The following is an 18,377-nucleotide window of genomic DNA, read 5'->3' on the forward strand; positions in this document are numbered from 1 at the left end:
GGTGGTGAAAAGGAGCCAGAGCGATAGGGCAGGAGGGCAGGCACATGCCTCACATGCAGCTCCCTTTGCCTTGACTATGGCTGCCCCTCGCCCCCCCTCCCCAATCTCCACCACCGTCAGTTGCTATGCAGGTGATTCCTAAGCACAGAGCCAGGAATCGCACCAGAGTGCCACCAGATGTGGTCCAAAACCCCGGGACCTGCATAGGGGAGGCTCATACCAGAGCAACGTTCCTTCTTTGCCCTTGGGAGACCACCATGTAGAGATCAAAAGCCTCCTGCCACCCAGAGCTCTTTGACCTCTGGAGACATCCATCTCCACCTCTTCTTGGAGCCAAAAACACTTTACAGGTTCTCTCTCCGTATCCCCTCTCCAGGAAACAGCACCAGGGCAGCAGGGGACGCTGGAACCTAGAACTGTAGATGCAGAATGGGGTCCCTCTGTTACCTGGGGAGTAGCTCCCCCTTGAGAGTGGGGGTGGGTATGAAGGAGAGGAATGGGTCAAAAGAAATAGTCATTCCCCTGGGAATGGTTTGGAGGAATACATCTGAGAAGAAGGGGCCATTGAACTCTGTCATTAGACACCTTCCTCCCTCTCCATATCTGTCCACACAGGCCCTCATGGCTCCATCACAGTTCTTTTTAATACTTGTGTGTGTGTGTGTGTGTGTGTGTGTGTGTGTGTGTGTGTGTGGCAGAAGGGCTGTCGGGTCACACCTGGCAGTGCTCAGGGCTTACTCGTGGCTCTGTACTCAAGGTCACAGCTGGCTATGCTAGGAGACCATAGGCAGTGCCAGGGATTGAACCAGGTTGGTAACCTAACCTGCTGTCCAGTCTCTCCAGTCCCTCCACCAGAATTCCTTTTCCTGAGGTGAAGGGCCACACTTGGCTGTGCTCAAAGCTTACTTCTGGCTTTACACTCATGGATGATTCCTAGCAGAACTCGGGGAACCAGGGGTGGTGGGGATCAAGCCCAGGTTGGCCATGTATAAGGCAGGCACCCTACCTCCTGTAATGTATCTGGGACCCCTCCACAAAAATACTTGCTTCAGCACCATTATCTGCCCTTAATCCCCACATACACACACGGAAAATCACTCCCTACCATGCATATAACACTCTGAATACAAACAACGCAGAAGGGCCAGTTTCTCTCCCCTGAATGTGCAATTCTTGAAACTCCCTTTGGGAGACCAAGACGGTCTCTTTGGTCATGTGTGCACGCTGAAGGCGCTAAAGCTAAATGCCTCGGACACCCTCCCCAGCCTCCGTCACATGGTGGAAGCAAGTGCATCTAGCGTTTTCCAGCGAATGGAGTTTCAAAATGAGCAACTGAACAAACGAGTCAGGAACTGCTAAGAGAGTCTTTATTAGGTTGATGGAGAAGCTGAGCGATGGAGCCAACTGCCCCAGAACAGAGAGAGGGAGGAAGCCCCAGGGCAGGGAGGTGGGACCGGAACCGGAACTGCTGGAACTGGAACCAGAACCTCTGGCTTATGCAGCGCAGATGAAAGGCAGCTTAATTTTGCAAGGAGCTCGCCTCCAAAGGCCCCCTGGCAACAGAGCACACAGAGACATCAGCTGGCTCACAGCCTCCTCTGAAGATTTCCCACCTTCACGCCTCACCCCTCAGCTAATGCAGCAGATCACGGAGCTCTTCCTGGGAGAAGGTCTATCTGCAGACATAACCTTTCATTCCACGGTGACCCCAGACTTGGCACTATCATCCCATTGCACCCATAGGGACACTGAGACAGGGTGGGGTAAGCACTTGACTGTATCTCAGCTTAGCAAGAGGCAGGATGTGGAAACCTGACTCCACCCATATGGATTCAGCCACTATCAAAGGTCCTCATCTCTGGCGTCCACACCTCTCCACAATGGCCAACAACCTTCATCCAGGCCCTCTTGCCTTCAACCCTGACCCACAGCTGCATTTCCGTCAGCTGCTCTGCCTGTCACATCATTCCTTCACTCTTGTCCCCTTGGCTCAGAGGAAAGAGAGGACTCATCCCATTCCCCAGACCCAGGGCTGAGCTCTGCTGGGAGAAGGGAGAAGGCCACTTGGCGTCTGCCCCCTGCCCCTCAAGCTGCTTGGCTGTCTGCCACGGGAAGCCAGCGTCAGCCCTCACTGCCATCTGCTGGGTCTTCAATGTGGGCTGGACCTGGGTTCAGGAGTGTGACCAGGCAGCTCAGAGGGACAATGGTTCAGAGTCATCTTCCCACTACATCACACCCTCACCCTGGCATCCATCCCCTCACCTTGGGTGCTCAGGGCAACACAACGTCCTTTTCCTCTCCGTGGCTGTCCTGGGGCCCAGCGTGCAAAATTCCAATTGCTCCTATCTGTCCACTTAAATTTTCTGCCCAGGATCTAAAGGAAAAAATAGTTTGGGTCAGAGGACAAACCAATCCAAGGAAACAGTCTCTGGTGGCTGCAGAGAATGCCCTGGCCAGAGCACTGTCTCCCTTATGTACACCCAGTCTACGAATGAGCTCATCTTAAGACTCACTCGACCACCTACTTGGAGACCCATCAGCCCCAGGGTGTGTGACCAATACCAGGGGACCACGCAGCCTTCACGGGGTTCACTACACACCCACGTTTCCCGGGGGCCTTATGAAAATAGAGGCTTTGTTTAGGAAGTTTGGGAGTAGGACCCTGCCCGGGTTGTGCATTCCTAACCAGCCCCCTGGGCATGCTGGTGCTGCTGGCCCATAAGCACATTGAGTAGCAAACATCTGGGCTCTTACTCATCTGCCATCACAAACTCGGAGAGAAGAATCCTGAGGGAAACAGAAGCTCCCAGGAAGCTGGTCAGTCCATGATGCATGCATGAATGTTTAGCTACCAGCTGTGTGGGCCAAGTGAGAAGGCGGAGGGAAGGGAAGCTGGACCTGGAGCCATTGCCCACCTATTGTGCCAGTCCTTGGCAGATTTCAAGTGACGAGCATGAAGTCACTCAACGGAGGGTTGGGAAGAGAGGGGTGCCCAGAGTGGGGTTCTCCTGAGCCAGAACACCCCTGCCTGCTACTGTCATCATCTCAGCTGCTAGGGTTCAGAGGGGCACCCTGGAGGCTGTCAGGAAGAACTTCCTGTTCCTGGGAGGTGGGTGCTCACTTACCCAGTGCCTTCGAATCGCTCCTATCCAGACCTGGCTTTGGTTAACCCAATTGGCCAAACAGCTGAGTTCATTATTGGTTCTTAAGTTGTGGATGGAAACGAGGTGGCCCCGGTACCTCTTCCTGCACGTTTTCTGCAAAGAGAAGAGGACAGGGGGTGGGGAGTTCACCCTGAATTCCATCTAGGAAAGAGTCGCACATGGTCCTGCTGCCTGTCAGTAGCCAGGGACCACGTCTTTCCCCTCAATCCTACTCCAAGCTCTTGTCTTCAAAAACATCTTTTTGTCTTGTGTTGGGGCACAATCATCTGTGCTCCTACTCTATGCTCAGGGATGACTCCTGGCAGGACTTGGGGGGCCCTATGGGATGCTGGAGATTGACTTAGATGAGCTGTGGGCAAAGCAAGCATCCAACTCATCATACTACCTCCAGGCCATCGGGAACATCTTGCAGGGAGTATTATTAATGGCCAGAATATTTACAGTCACCATTTATGGAGAGTTTTGCTATGGCCTAGGGACTGTTCCTGATACTTTCCAGGTCTCAGTTCATCCTCATCCTGAGTCTAGAAATTTGTTGCCATATTTCTTCATGCTGGTTATATCTGGCACTACCTCTCCTCTCTTTATAAATGCAGACACAATGTGAAGTCGCCTGCAAGGACACTGTCCAGGAAAGACTAAGCCTGCACTTCACACTGGGACATCTGACCCAGAGTGGCTCCTTTTGTCTGAATCTCTGGGTCTCCATGTGCACTTTGCACAGCACCAACATCATCATCACCTAGGAACACGTGCTGAGTGCAAACTCCAGGCTGTTAAGTCAGATATCTGTGTTTTACCAGGACCTCATGTGGACACAGAGTTGCTCATGCTAGATTTGAAGAACTACTAGTCTGGAAAGGGAAAACAGATGCTTGAATCTTTTTTCCTACCGTAGGGAGTGCGCGCGCGCGCGCGCGCGCGCGCGCACACACACACACACACACACACACACACATACACACACACTACCCTGAAACGTCCCAGAAGTTTCCCTGCCACTTACCTGAGCTCTGGAGAATGTCTGGGGCGTCCTCACAAACACATAGCGCCTAGGAGTGCCCTGCAATTGAACTGTGTCCTCTTCCTTGGGGCCCTCAAAGTCCCCTGAGGCAGCAGGGTCTGAATCCAGGTCATCCTCATCCTCAAAAGTCTCTTGACAGTCAGAAGCTTCGGCCTCCTCTTCCCTTGGTGGAATCTCCTCCCTATGCAGTGCCAGCTCTCCCTTCTGCTCCCCGGAGCAGTCCCGGTCTTGGCTTAGGTCGGCCTGGGTGTCCAGACTCTCTGGAGGGGGGGCATTGTCCGCTGAAGAAGAGGTAACCTGCCATCAGGTTGGAGTCTCCATCTAGGACCATGGACAGTTCACACACAGAGCCACACAAACACTCACGCAGATTTAAAACACACATAGACACACACAGATATATACTCAGACACACAGACAGACATACACACACAGACATACACAGAGACAGACACACAGACATACACACAGAGATAGACACACACAGAGACACACAGAGGCAGACACACAAACACACACAAACACATGTATTCCAAGCGGCTCCACGTGGGGGCTAGAGTAGGAGGGTCTAACTCAGTTTGGGCAAAGTCAAATCTCTTGGACCACGCGTCCAGACGTGTGAGTGCCTCACCCCGTAGGTGAGTATTTTAGGGGTGTGAGAAGCCCCTGTGAGAAGGCCTCTTCCTCACAGGTGGCTGTTTTTTTCCCCTGTGAAGGCTCCTAGAGAGATATTGGTCACAGCTCTGAGTCTTGTGAAAACTTAGTGCAAGAAGCACTAGCTGAGGGCACCCAAGAAGGTAAAGCTATGGCCCTGGCCCAGGAGAACAGGAACAGGGGAGAGAGCAATGGCTGGGAAGGCCGGGCAGGACTCACCCAGGTGGCGGGCAGAGACAGCTCCCAGCAGGAGGAGCAGTAGCAGGAGCAGCTTCATCTCTCCAGTCGGGGACAGTGTCACACACCTTGCGGGTGTCGAGTGCCTCTGCACAGTCCCTTGGCACGGAGCACAGATGCGGTGTCTGAGCTGGCTGGTTAAAGGCAAAGCTAAAGAGTGTCACTGGCTTCCTAAAGACACACTTGAGCTGTAGCACCTGGGACAGGTCCCAGAGATGTCAGTGCCAGGATCTAAGTCCCTTTCTCCTGGAAGCACCCACAATTCTCCTGGGACAGCAATTGCGCCCCCCCCCCCAAGCCGGCCCTAGATTCAGGCTCCATAGCATTCGCACCTGGCTCCCTTCAAGACAGAAGGAGGAGATGCACCAGTGCTGAGAACAAGCCTCCAAGGTGATGGCCGCATGGGATTCTGCTTCCTCCCAGCCTTGGATGCTCCACCCTGGGCATCAGGGATGGGGTTACTCACCTAAGGATGTGAGAGGTCCACTCTCAGCATGGCTGGCTGCTGAGCCCCCGGGGGAGACTCTTATATTGTGCTTTTAGGGAAGTGGGAAGAGGCTGTTATGATTGCTCCAGGTGGGGGGCAGGAGGGCAGAGTTACTGATAAGAAATTTTCTTCATTGGGGGTTGGGAGGTGATGGAAAGCAAACTGGGGCCTCTGGTGGTTGTAAACGTACACTGGTGGTGGATAGTATTGAAATACTGTTCGGCTGAAATCTAACTATGAACAGCTTTGTTAGGGTCTATCTGCCAGTGATTCAATTAAAAAAATATATTTAAAAAATTTTTTTGCCCGCATGCCTGGCTGTCTTCCCCAGGGCCCCTCAGAGGGGATGGGCTCCAGCTTCCCTCCCCACCCGGAGCAGAGCTCCCGGCGGCCGAAGACCACCGGAACCTATCTACAGCCATGCTCGAGGCCTCTCTCCACACGTTCGGACAGGCCTCATGCAAGAAGGTAGAGGAACCCAGGTGTGTGTAATCCCATCAACGGCCAACATCCAGAGACTTAAAAGCGAGCTCCCAGAAGCACGAGGCCGCAAAGCAGCCATGCGATATCTTGTAGCCTACTTCTCCCTCTGGGAGAAACTGGCAAGCTTCTGAGAGTTTCCTGCCCACATGGAACAGCCTTGCAAGCTTCCCATGGTGTATTCATATGCTAAATCCAGTAACAAGCTGGATCTCATTCCCCTGACCCTGAAAGAGCCTCCAGTGTGACATCATTGGGAGGGCGGAGTCGAGAGAGACTTCTAAGATCTCAGGGAAAGGACGAATGGAGAGGTTACCAAGCCCGCTCTAGAAATTGATGATTAACGGGATTTTGTGATTTGTGATCGTGATTTTTAAAATTTAATTAATTTTTTAAATTAATGAGTCACCATGAGGGTAGAGTTACAGATTTACACATTTTCATGTTTGTGTTTCCCTCATAAAATGTTCGAGAAGCCATAACTCCACCAGTGTCCATTCTCCACCACCAATGAACCCAGTGTCCCTCCAACCCCATTCCCACCACCCCCCACCCTGCCTTTGTGGCAGGGTATTCCATTTTGTTCTCTCTCTCCCTTGGGTGTTGTGGTTTGCGATAGGGATGTTGAGATGCCATCATGTTCAGTCTCTACTCTACTTTCAGCACGCATCTCCCTTCCTGCGCGAGATCTCCAATCACATTTCACTTGGTGTTCCCTTCTCTATCTGGGTTGCCTTTTGCCCAGCATGTGAGGACAGCTTCCAGCCATGGAGCCAACCCCCTGGTATTATATACTACTATTCTTGGGTGTTAGTCTCCTACTCTGTTATTTTATATTCCACATATGAGTCCAATCTTTCAAAGCAACCGCTGTTGGAGAGGATGTGGGGAGAAAGGGACACTTCTACACAGTTGGTGGGAATGCTGACTGGTTCAGCCACTTTGGAAAAGCATATGGACGCTTCTGAAAAAATTAAAAATTGAGCTTCAATTTGATCCAGCAATACCACTTCTGGGAATATATCCCAGAGAAGCAAAAAAGTATAGTTGAAATGACATCTGCACGTATTTGTTCATTGCAGCACTGCTTACAATAGCCAGAATCTGGAAAAAACCCGAGTGCCCAAGAACAGATGGCTGGTTAAAGAAATGTATACATTTTGGTACATGTATACAATGGAATACTATGCAGCTGTTAGAAAAAATGAAGTGATGAACTTTGCATATAAGTGGGTCAACATGGAAAGTATCATGCTAAATGAAATGAGTCAGAAAGAGAGAGACAGACATAGAAAGATTGCACTCATCTGTGGAATAGAAAAAAATTTCTTAAAGAGATTTGCTTAATTGTCATACTTCTGCTTTGATATCAGGGGATGCCTACAGGAACCTGCCTCCTGGGACCTACTGCCACTTGTGGGAGTCTTGCACCTGAGGTGTCCAATTCAACAATTTCCATTCACCCCAGGAGTGACTCTGGCTGATGTCTCAGCAGAGAGCAGGATAATGGAGGAAACATGGGAGGGCGGGTAAAGGGAACCTCAGGGTCTCCTGACATCCTCTGTAGGCCAGTTACTTCCTATGCACTCAGCCCACCACATCCCTGGAGGCTCACACCATCATTGGCCCTCACAGATGGGACTGTGAGAATAGAGAGGGACAGTGACCAGCCAATATTGCACAGGAAGGGGGTTGAAGCAATAGCACAGAGGGTCGGGTGTTTGCCTTGCACGCGGCCAATCCGGGTTCAATTCCCAGCATGCCAATGGTCCCCCGAGTACCACCAGACCACCAGGAGTAATTACTGAGTGCAGAACCAGTAGTAACCCCTGTGCATCGCTGGATGTGACCCAAAAGAGTAGATAGATAGATAGATAGATAGATAGATAGATAGATAGATAGATAGATAACAGAAACAGGGAGCTAAATTTCCAAAGCTTCTCAGCTACTAAGCCTCTCTTTGACCTCCTCTATTCCCTCGACCTTCTCTCTGCAACTGTATCCCCTTTATCTCCCTCCCTCGCCCTCTTTTTTTTTTGAGGGGGATGAACGTCCCTATTTTATTTTATTTTTTTTCTCTTTACCTTGATTACGTTCCATATTTCAACACAAAACTAACTATTGTTGTGGGAGTTATACCCCCAAATGAGATAGCCCTACTAAGGAAGCATTTGATAATTAGTTTTCCATTAAAAAATTGTATGTTTTCAGGTTTTAGAAAAGGTCGGGCGGCCGCGCGGCTCGGATGTGTCCCAGTCCCGAATCCCAGAGCAGTGTTAGTTGCTGATCAGTGTCGCCAGGGCTCCATCTGGAGAAGGTGTGCAGGCTGCACCTCCTCCGTCCGGCTCCCCGATGTTGCTGGCCCCATTCGGGTCTGGAGCATTTTCCAGGCCGCATTGCTCACGAGAATGCCTGCTGCTTCTCTGTTGATTGTGGCAAGATGGCGTCGTCCCTCGCCCTCTTATACTCATCTTGGTTTGTAAAATCCTTTGTTCTTCCTTTTCAACCAAGGTTCTCAACCTTGCACCATTACACTCTAAAGCCAAGTAATTTCTGGCATATGGAGCTTGGTGCAAAGTTTAGTAGAACCCTTGGTCTCTCCCTGATTTTGCTGTCAATCGCTCCTCCCTTCGTCATGATGATCAAATATGTCTCGACAAGTATCAGAAGCAGAACTGACCCAGATTTTTGATCTAGATCCAGCCACCAGTGCACCTTCTGGTCATGTGGCGACAGTTGTAACGGACAGCATCCTAGAGAAGCATTCAGACACTCTAGGGGATGTTCTCCTCACCCCACTTCTATCTCCATCTCTCCCAAGTATAGGACTAAGAGGAAGAGGAGTGAGGTGCCCTCAAGGGCAAAGTTGAAGGGGTAAGAATTCAGTACATCCCCCACCAAGGAGGTGGGGTGGATCGTGAGCTCTGCAATAGAATACTCCCATTGTGTATATGAGGTCCTGGATTCAATCCCCAGCACCATAAAAAAATAACAAAGAAATTCATTAATACAGATAATCCATTTTTAATGCAACCTTTCTTTAAAATAAAAGCAAAAGCTATAAACCGATGTTGAACAAAATATCAAAACTTGATTCCATAGTACAGTGAGTATGACATTTGCTTTGCAGTGCTGGACCAGGTTCAATCCCCGACATTCTATATGGTCCCCCTGGCACCACCAGGAATATTCCTAAGTGCAGAGCCAGAAGTAACCTTTGAGAATTGTAGGTGGGTCCCCCCAAACAGAAACAAAAGCATCAAATCTTGAATCCACCAGGTTGCAGCCGTAGTCACGGAACTTCAAAGAGAGGCGAGCCCTGACTTAGATGTCATTCCCAGAGCCAGTGGGTTCATCCCGAAGGAAAGCTCGGAGGCATCCTTGCTGGGCCATGGGAATTGGCTCCTCTGATTCCAGCTCTCGGGGCAGCAGGGACAGGTTAAGAAGAGTCTGGAAAGACCTGAACTCCACGCCCCCTCCTCTGCCCTCCCAGGGTACACTCAAATGAAGAAGTGCCTAAGAAGTCGCTTGTGGGCTGATAGAGCAACAGACTGTTATCTTCATCAAGCCCAACTGTCGATTTATCTACCTGATTAGGGGTGTAACGGGCAAGTGTCAGTGCCCCCAAATGCCCTCAGTTCAAGCTCGAGTCCTGCAGAGTAGAGGAGGGGGTGGAAGGCTAGACCCTCCTCATTATTGCCACTATCCTGGGGACCATCAGGCCAGTCACATCCAGGGGTGGGAATGATCCATCAGACAGACCTTCCGGAGCAGCCCCAGGATGATTGATCCCTTAGGAGCCTTGTTCAATTTGAGCATCCCTGTTCGACAGAGAAGAAAAGAGCATGTCAGAGGACTTTAGCCAGCGAGTCTGGACAGGGCTCCCCAGGTCTCGCGCTGCTCCTCTCTCCCCGACCTCCTTTGCCTACAGGCAGCTCCTCTCCGTTGTGGGGGCCCTGTTCTCTTTGCATTCAAACCCTGGGCAAACATATTGCTCAAACTTCAAAGAATTCCTCCATGACCACAGGGATGCCTGTCTAATTTGAAACTGCAAATCACACTTTTGAATCTCCGCCAGGGAACCAAACCCAAGTGCTTCATTAGACTTTTACATCCACATCCTACTACTTACTAGATCTTTCTGAAAATTACACGTTGCCTTCTTTAGACTACTCATCTAGTCAAAAATCAGTAAGGGTCAAAAACAACAGGTCCCTTCTCTGCCCTAAGAAAGCCAAGCTTGATTAACAAAAACTTCGACACAGAAAGCTTAACTAGCTTCTACTGCTTAGAAAACCCTCAGACAAGGACTTAATGTTTCCATGATGAGATACAACGATTTTCACAAATTTTATTTTACTGAAGTACATTTTGATCATTCACTTAGCCATTAAGTGGAACCTAACAATATAAAGTAAATTGGTTAGGGCCAGCTGTGGGGCAGGCTTGAAGGGTGGTTGGAAGAACAGACAACGGTGGAGGGATAGTGACAGTAGTGGTGGGAATGGGGTCGGAATATTGAAGGCCTTTAATAAGTCATCACAAACAACTTGGTAAACCACTGTGTTTTTCTTTTTCTTTTGTTTTTTTTCCTTTTTTTAGTCGCACCAGCATTGCACTCAGGAATTATTTCTGGCAATGCTCGGGGGACCATGTGGGATGCTGGGAATCAAACCCGGGTTGGTTGCGTGCAAGGCAAACACTCTACCCACTGTGCTATCACTCCAGCCCTCCACAGTGTAATTCAAAAGTAGGAAAGTATAGGAAGGGCAAGTCTGGGACTTGAATCCAGAGTTTTCTGATTTCTGAATCTGGGCTCTTGTTTCCTGAGCTGCATTTAGTAAAATCGTAGCATGTGCAAGCACCTTATTTCGTATATGCATCAGGCTACACCAGTATCGGTTACAGTAACAAGTAAATTAAAACCTCCAGATTTAACCCTCCGATCCCTCTGGCCGTGCCTTTGGTCACTGATTTCTTGGGTGTGACAAGACCCACTTGGAGGCCAGAGTTGCCAGGGGTCTCTGCACTCACAGCCAGCATGGCTCAGGGTCAGCTACCAGCAGGGATCCTGGGAAATACTGTTCTCTTGGAGAGGAGGAAATGCGTTCTCTATTTCTTTATATCCTTCTTTTTTTTTCCTTTTGGGTCACACCTGGCAATACGCAGGGGTTACTCCTGGCTCTGCACTCAGGAATCACCCCTGGCGGTGCTCAGGGGACCATATGGGATGCTGGGAATCGAACCCGGGTCGGCTGCTTGCAAGGCAAATGCCCTACCCACTGTGCTACCGCTCCAGCCCCTCTTTATATCCTTCTTATGGTTTCCTTCCACCACCATCCCCAGCCCTTACACTCCCCCACACCCACTGTTACAAATATTCTTCCCTTTCTACTCACAGGTCTATTCTTCAATAATTCACCAATCAGACTCCCAGAGACTGCTCCTGTGAATTTTTGCCTTGGAATCGAGGGCTAGTTAAGACAAAAACGTCCAAGAGAGCCAGATGAGTAAATATATAATAGTTGAAGTGGAGGCCCAAGAAACAATGGTGAAAATAAACCAGGATGATAGTGCAGGAGGGCAGGCACTTGCCTGGCATTCGGTTCCCTTTGCCTCGACTCTGATTTGAATCCCCAGAACTACACATGAATGACATTCAGGGTCATTCCTAAGCACTGATCCAGAGATGGCCCCCAAGTACCACCAGTCTCTTGAGAGCGAGGGTGGGTGTGGAGCAGAGGGATGGGAGGGTCAGGAGAAATGGTCCTTCTCCTGGGAATGGTTTGGGGAACACATCTTAGAAGTGGTGTCCATTGAACTCAGACACGAGACACCCTCCTCCTTCCACGTGTCTGTCCACACAGGCTCTCATGGCCCATCACAGTTATTTTTAACTATTACTTATGATGTCGTGGGGGTGGAGCTATGTCACAGCTGACAGTGCTTAGGTTTACTCATGACTCTATACTCAAGGTCACTGCAGGCTTCGCATGGGGACCATATGCAGTTCCGAGGATTGAAGTAGCTTGGCATCCCTGCTGGCTGTCCAGTTCCCCCCACAGAATTCTTTTGGGGGACTTAAGAGACACCTTTAGCAGTGTCCAAAGTATATTTCAGGCTCTGCACTCAGGGATCATTCCTGGTAGGACTTGGGGCGACATGGTGTAAATGATGGCCCTGTACTGGGCAAGCACTTACCTGCTGTAGTATTTTCCTAGCTTTGTCAGAAGAATTTTTGATTCGTCCCCCCACCTGCCACATACAAGCATGAAAAATCACTCCCCACCATGCATACATAACTCTGAATGCAAACAAAGTAGAAGGGCCGTTTCCTCTCCCCTGAGTGTGCAATCTTTGAAACTCCCTTTGGGGAGACCAAAACGGTCCCTTTGGTCATGTCCTGCATGCTGATGGCGCTAAAGCTAAATGCCTTGGACACCCTCCCCAGACTCCGTCACATGGTGGAAGCAAGTGCATCTAGCGTTTTCCAGCAAATGGAGTTTCAAAATGAGCAATTGAACAAACAAGTCAGGAACTACTGAGAGAGCCTTTATTAGATTGACAGAGAAGCTGAGGGATGGAGCCAAGTGCCCCAGGACAGAGAAAGGGAGGAAGCTCCTGAGTAGGGAGGTGGCAGCGGAACCGGAACTGCTGGAACTGGAACTGCTGTAACAGGAACCGGAACCTCTGGCTTATGCAGAGCAGATGAAGGGCAACAATGTTGAGCAACCAACTCGAGACCAAAGTCCCCCTGGCAACAGAGCACACAGAGACATCAGCTGGCTCACAGCCTCTTTAGCAGACTTCCCACCTTCACTCCTCAACCTCCCAGCTAATGCAGCTGATCACGGAGCTCTTCCTGGGAGGAGGTCTATCTGCAGACACAAAATTTCATCCTCACGATGACCCCAGACTTGGCACTATCTTCCCATTGCACCCACAGGGACACTGAGACAGGATAGGGTAAGCACTTGACTGTACCTCAGCTCTGCAAGAGGTACTCCACCCATACTCCACCCATATGGACTCAGCTACTATTGAAGCTCCTCATTTCTGGCGTCCACACCTCTCCACAATGGCCATAAACCTGCCAGCCAGGCCCTGTCCCCACCTCTTGCCTTCAACCCTGACCCACACCTGCATTTCCCTCAGATGCTCTGCCTGTCACATCATTCCTTCACTCTTGTCCCTTGGCTCAGAGGAAAGAGAGGACCCATCCCACTCCCCAGGCCCAGGGCTGAGCTCTGCTGGGAGAAGGGAGAAGGCCACTCGGCGTCTGTCCCCTGCCCCTCAAGGTTCTTGGCTGTCTGCCACGGGAAGCCCAGCGTCAGCCCTCACTGCCATCTGCTGGGTCTCCAATGCGGGCAGGACCTGGGTTAGGGCGTGTGACCAGGCAGCTCAGAGGGACAATGGGTCAGAGTCATCCTCCCACCACGACACTCTCACTTGGCATCCATCCCCTACCTTTAGTGTGCAGGGCCACACAGTATCCTGTTCCACTCGCTGGCTCTCCTGGGGCCCAATATGAATAATTCCAAGGGGTCCCATCTGTCCATGTAAATTGTATCCACTGGTACTAAAGAAAAAGTACTCTGGGTCAGAGGACAAACCAATCCAAGGTAACAACCTCTCATGGTCCCATAGGATTTTTGGTCAGAGTTCGGTGTCCCTTATGGACCATCAGTCTATGAATAAGCTCATTTGAGGACTCATTTGACCTGGGTCATCTACCAGAAGACCCATCAGCCCCAAGGCTGTGTGACTAATGCCAGGGGACCACACAGCTTTTGCAGGGCTCACTACACACCGATTTTCCCAGGGTCTTATTAAAATACAAGCTCTGTCTAGGAAGTTTGGGAGCAGGGTTCTGCCAGGGTTGTGCATTCCTAACCAGCCACTGGGGCACGTTGGTACTGCTGATCCATGAGCACATTGAGTAGCAAACATCTGGGCTCTTACTCATCTGCCATCACAAACTCGGAGAGAAGGACCCTGAGGGAAACAGAAGCTCCCAGGAAGTTGGTCAATCCATGGTGCATGCATGAATGTGTAGCCACCAGCTGTGTGGGCCAAGTGAGAAGGCCAAGGGAAGAGAAGCTGGACCGCCACCATCTTCTGCCTATTGTGCCAGTCCTTGGAAGATTTCTAGTGACGATCATGAAGTCACTTGATGGGGCTTTGGGAAGAAAGGGGTGTCCAGAGTGGGGTACTCCTGAGCCAGAATGCCCCTCCCTGCTGTTCTCATCAACTCAGTTGCCAAGGTGCAACGGGGCACCTTGTGGGCTGTCAGAAAGAACTTCCTGTCCCTGAGAGGTGGGTGCTCACTTACCGACTGAGTCATTGACCCTCCTATCCAGACCTTGTCTTGGTTTACCCCACTGGACAAACTCCTGAGGTAGTAATTGGTATTGTGATTGTGGATGGAAACAAGGTTGCCCTTGTACCACTTCCTGCATGTTTCCTGCAGAGAGAAGAGGACAGGGGTTGGGGAGTTCACCCTGGGTTCCCCCAGGTTTCCTGGTTCTCTAGGAAAAGTTCCACAGTTCTGCTGTCAGAATCCAGGGACCTCCTTGTTTTCCTTCAGTCCCATTTCTTGCTCCTATATTTATTTTTGGAGTTTGTGCCGTGCCCACCTGCGCTCAGAGCTTTCTTCTATTGGTGAACTCAGGACTTGCCCCTGGTGGTGCTCGCGATGTTGCCCATGGAACACAGGTCAGCTGCATGTAACGCAAGAGCACACCTCACTATATTATTACTCCAGCTCAGATTTCTTGCTCCTTTGTCTGTCTTCTGGAACATCTTTTCCTGTTCTGTCTAGTGGCCACTGCCAGCTATGCTCAAGTTTCTTCCTGGCTTTGCACTTCATGATCACACATATCAGGCTCATATAGGGCGCCAGAAATTCAACCACAATCAGGCAAGTGCCCTACCCATTGTACTACCTCCAGCCCATGTCATCAGGAGCATCGTGCAGGGAGTAATATTCATGGCCAGAATAATTACAGTCATCATGTGTGCAGAGCTTTGCCAAGGCCCAGGGATTGTTCCTGATACTTTCCAGGTTTCAGTTTATCCTTATCCCCAGTCTAGCAACTTGCGGCCATATTCCTTCATGCTGGTTACAGCTGGTACTGCCTCTCCTCTCTTTACAAATGCAGACACAATGTTAGTTTCCTGCAAGGACACTGTCCAGGAAAGACCAAGCCAGTGCTTCACACAGTGACATCTGACCCAGAGTGACTCCTTTTGTCTGATTCTTGGGTCTCCATGTGCACTTTGCACAGCACCAACATCATTGTCACCCAGAAATGTGTTATAAATGCAAACTCCTGGTTGTTAAGCCAGAGATCTGTGTTTTGCTAAAACCTCATGAAATCACTCAACGCTTGATATGAAGAACTACTAGTCTGGATGGAGAAAAAAACAGATGCTTGAATCTTCTCTCTCTTCACTCCTACTCTAACACACACACACACACACACACACACACACACACACACAACCTTCCTTGGAACTTCCCAGAAGTTTTCCTGCCACTTACCCTAGCATTAGCAAATGCCTCGGGAGTCTTCACCAACACAGGGTGAAAGCTCTTGTACCCACGAGTGCCCTGCAATTGAACTGTGTCCTCTTCCTTGGGGCCCTCAAAGTCCCCTGAGGCCGCAGGGTCTGAATCTAGGTCGTTCTCATCCTCGAAAGTCTCTTGACAGTCAGAAGCTTCGGCCTCCTCTTCCCCTGATGAAATTTCCTCTCCATGCAGTGCCAGCTGTCCCTTCTGCTCCCCGGAGCAGTCCAAGTTCTGGCTGATGTCGACTTGGGTGTCCAGATGCTCTAGAGGGGAAACATTATCCCCTGAAGAAGAGGCAAGATGGCAATAAAATCTGTCATCAAGGTGGAGTCTCCTTCTAGGACCATGGACAGGATCGACACACACAGACACACACAACCACAAACAAACACTCACACAGACAGACACAGAGACAGACAGACACAGAGATATACACACAGACACACACAGACATATACAGAAAGACAGACACACAGAGATACACACAGAGACATACTCACAAACACACACCTTCCTAAGGTCTCCACGTGGAGGCAAGACTAAGAGTGCCTAACTAGTTTGGGCAAAGTCAGATCTCTTGGCCCAAGTTGTCCAGATGGGTAAGAGCTTCATCCCACTGGCCATTATTTGGTGGGGGGGCGGGGTGGTTGAGAAGCAACTATGAGAAGGCCTTTGTCTCACCAGGTGCCTGTTTTTTTCCCTGTGAAGGCTGCTAGAGAGATATTGGTCACAGCTCTGAGTCTCGCGGAAACCTAGTGCAAGAAGCACTAGCTGAGGGCACCAAAGAAGATAAAGCTGCGGCCCTGGCCCAGGAGAACAAGAACAGGGGAGAGAGCAATGGCTGGGAAGGCCGGGCAGGACTCACCCAGGTGGCGGGCAGAGACAGCTCCCAGCAGGAGGGGCAGCAGCAGGGGCAGCTTCATCTCTCCAATTGGGGACGGGATCACAACACCTTCCTCCTTTGCGGGTGTCGAGTGCTTCTGCACAGTCCCTTGGCACGGAGCACAGATGCGGTGTCTGAGTTGGCTGGTTAAAGGCAAAGCTAAAGAGTGTCACTGCCTTCCTAAAGACACACTTGAGCTGTAGCACCTGGGGCAGGTCGCAGAAATGTCAGCACTAAGACATAAGTCCTTTTCTCCTGCGAGCACCCACAGTGCTCCTGGAACAACATTTATTCCCCCGCTCCTGGCTAGATTCTGGCTCCATAACATGGGCATCCTCTGGCTCCAGGACAGAGGGAGAAGGAGCCTCACCAGTGCTGAAAACAAGCCTCCAAGCAATTGACCGCATGGGTTCCTGCTTCCTCCTAGTTCTGGATTCTCCACCCTAGGCAACAAGGGATAGGGGGACTCACCCAATGATCCAAGGCGTCCACTCTCAGCACGCCTGGCTGCTGAGCCCCTGGGGGAGACCCTTATATTGTGCTTTTAGGGAAGTGGGAAGAAGCTGTTATGATTGCTCCAGGCTGGGGGGCTGTGGGAGAGAGTTACTGATAAGAAATTTGCTTAATTGAGGGGTGGGGGGGGTGATGGGAAGCAAACTGGGGACTCTGGTGCTGGGAAATGTACACTGGTAGTGGGATGGGCATTAAAATACTGTTTGACTGAAATCTAAGGGACACTCTCCCTTTGGTGGGAATGCCGACTAGTTCAGCCTTTTTGGAAAACAATATGTGCAGTCCTTCAAAAACTAGAAATTGAGTATTCCAAGTGCAATACCACTTCTGTGAATATATCCTGAGGCTGCAATAAAGCACAGTAGAAACGACATCTGTGCTATATGTTCATTGCAGCACTGCTCACAATAGCCAAAATCTGGATACAACCCAAGTGCCTGAGAACAGATGTCTGGTTAAAGAAATTTTGGTACATCTACATGATGGAATACTATGCAGCTTTTAGGAGAGATGAAGTCATGAAATTTGCTTATAAGTGGATAGACATGGAGAGCATCATATTATGTGAAATGAGTCAGAAAGAGACGGACCGATATAGAAGCACTCATTTGTGGAATATAAAATAACATAAAACAAGACCGACACCCAAGGATAGTAGACAGAAGTCTCAGGAAGATTGTTCCATAGTTGGAAGCCTTCGTAACAAGCAGGCAGGGAGAGGAGAGCTGGAATAGAGAAGGGATCACTAAAAAACTGATGGTTGGAGAAAAAAGTCGGGATGGGAGATGTGTGCTAAAACTAGATAAAGTACCAAACATGACAACCTATCAGTATCTTCATTGCAAGCTATAATGCCCAAAAGTAGAGAGATAGAGAGTATGGGGAATATTGTCTGCCGTGGAGGCAGTGGGAGGGTGGGAAGGTGGGGGTATACTGGGGATATTGGTGGTGGGTAATGTGCACTGGTGGAGGGATGGGTGTTTGATCATTGTGTGATTGTAACTCAGATGAGAAAGCTTGTAACTATATCTCACGGTGAATCAATAGATTTTTAAAAAAGAAATACTGTTTGACTGAAATGATTATCATGAACATCTTTGTAAGACTCTATCTATGTGATTCAATAAAATATTTTTTTAAAAAGAAATTTGCTTAATTGTCATACTCTGATATCAGGAGGTACCTAGAGAAACCTACTTCCCAGAACCTACTGCCATTTGTGGGTGTCTTGCACCTGAGGTGTCCCATTTGAATAATTTCCATTCACCTCAGGAGTGATTCTGGCTGATGTCTCAGCAGAGAGCAGAATGATGGAGGAAAGGGGGGAGGGCGGGCAAAGGGAACCTCAGGCCTCCTAATGTCCT

The 18,377-nt window shown here is 49.9% G+C and overlaps 2 protein-coding genes across 2 annotated transcripts; both read right to left on the reverse strand.

Moving 5' to 3' along the window:
- Window positions 1-1,371: 1,371 nt before the first annotated feature.
- Window positions 1,372-5,209, reverse strand: LOC129405821 (proteoglycan 3-like). Its single transcript, XM_055143398.1, has 5 exons — window positions 5,062-5,209; window positions 4,171-4,469; window positions 3,126-3,257; window positions 2,263-2,374; window positions 1,372-1,553 (listed from the first exon to the last, which is right to left on the reverse strand). The coding sequence occupies exons 1-5, from the start codon at window positions 5,117-5,119 to the stop codon at window positions 1,495-1,497; spliced, it is 660 nt and encodes a 219-aa protein (XP_054999373.1). The 5' UTR covers window positions 5,120-5,209; the 3' UTR covers window positions 1,372-1,494.
- Window positions 5,210-12,633: 7,424 nt separating this feature from the next.
- On the reverse strand, window positions 12,634-16,989 carry LOC129406101 (proteoglycan 3-like). Its single transcript, XM_055143994.1, has 6 exons — window positions 16,972-16,989; window positions 16,483-16,643; window positions 15,591-15,880; window positions 14,379-14,510; window positions 13,514-13,625; window positions 12,634-12,800 (listed from the first exon to the last, which is right to left on the reverse strand). The coding sequence occupies exons 2-6, from the start codon at window positions 16,538-16,540 to the stop codon at window positions 12,742-12,744; spliced, it is 651 nt and encodes a 216-aa protein (XP_054999969.1). The 5' UTR covers window positions 16,541-16,643; window positions 16,972-16,989; the 3' UTR covers window positions 12,634-12,741.
- Between the last annotated feature and the right edge of the window lie 1,388 nt (window positions 16,990-18,377).

Source organism: Sorex araneus, chromosome 6 (assembly GCF_027595985.1).
Source record: "Sorex araneus isolate mSorAra2 chromosome 6, mSorAra2.pri, whole genome shotgun sequence".
Lineage (NCBI taxonomy): Eukaryota > Metazoa > Chordata > Mammalia > Eulipotyphla > Soricidae > Sorex > Sorex araneus.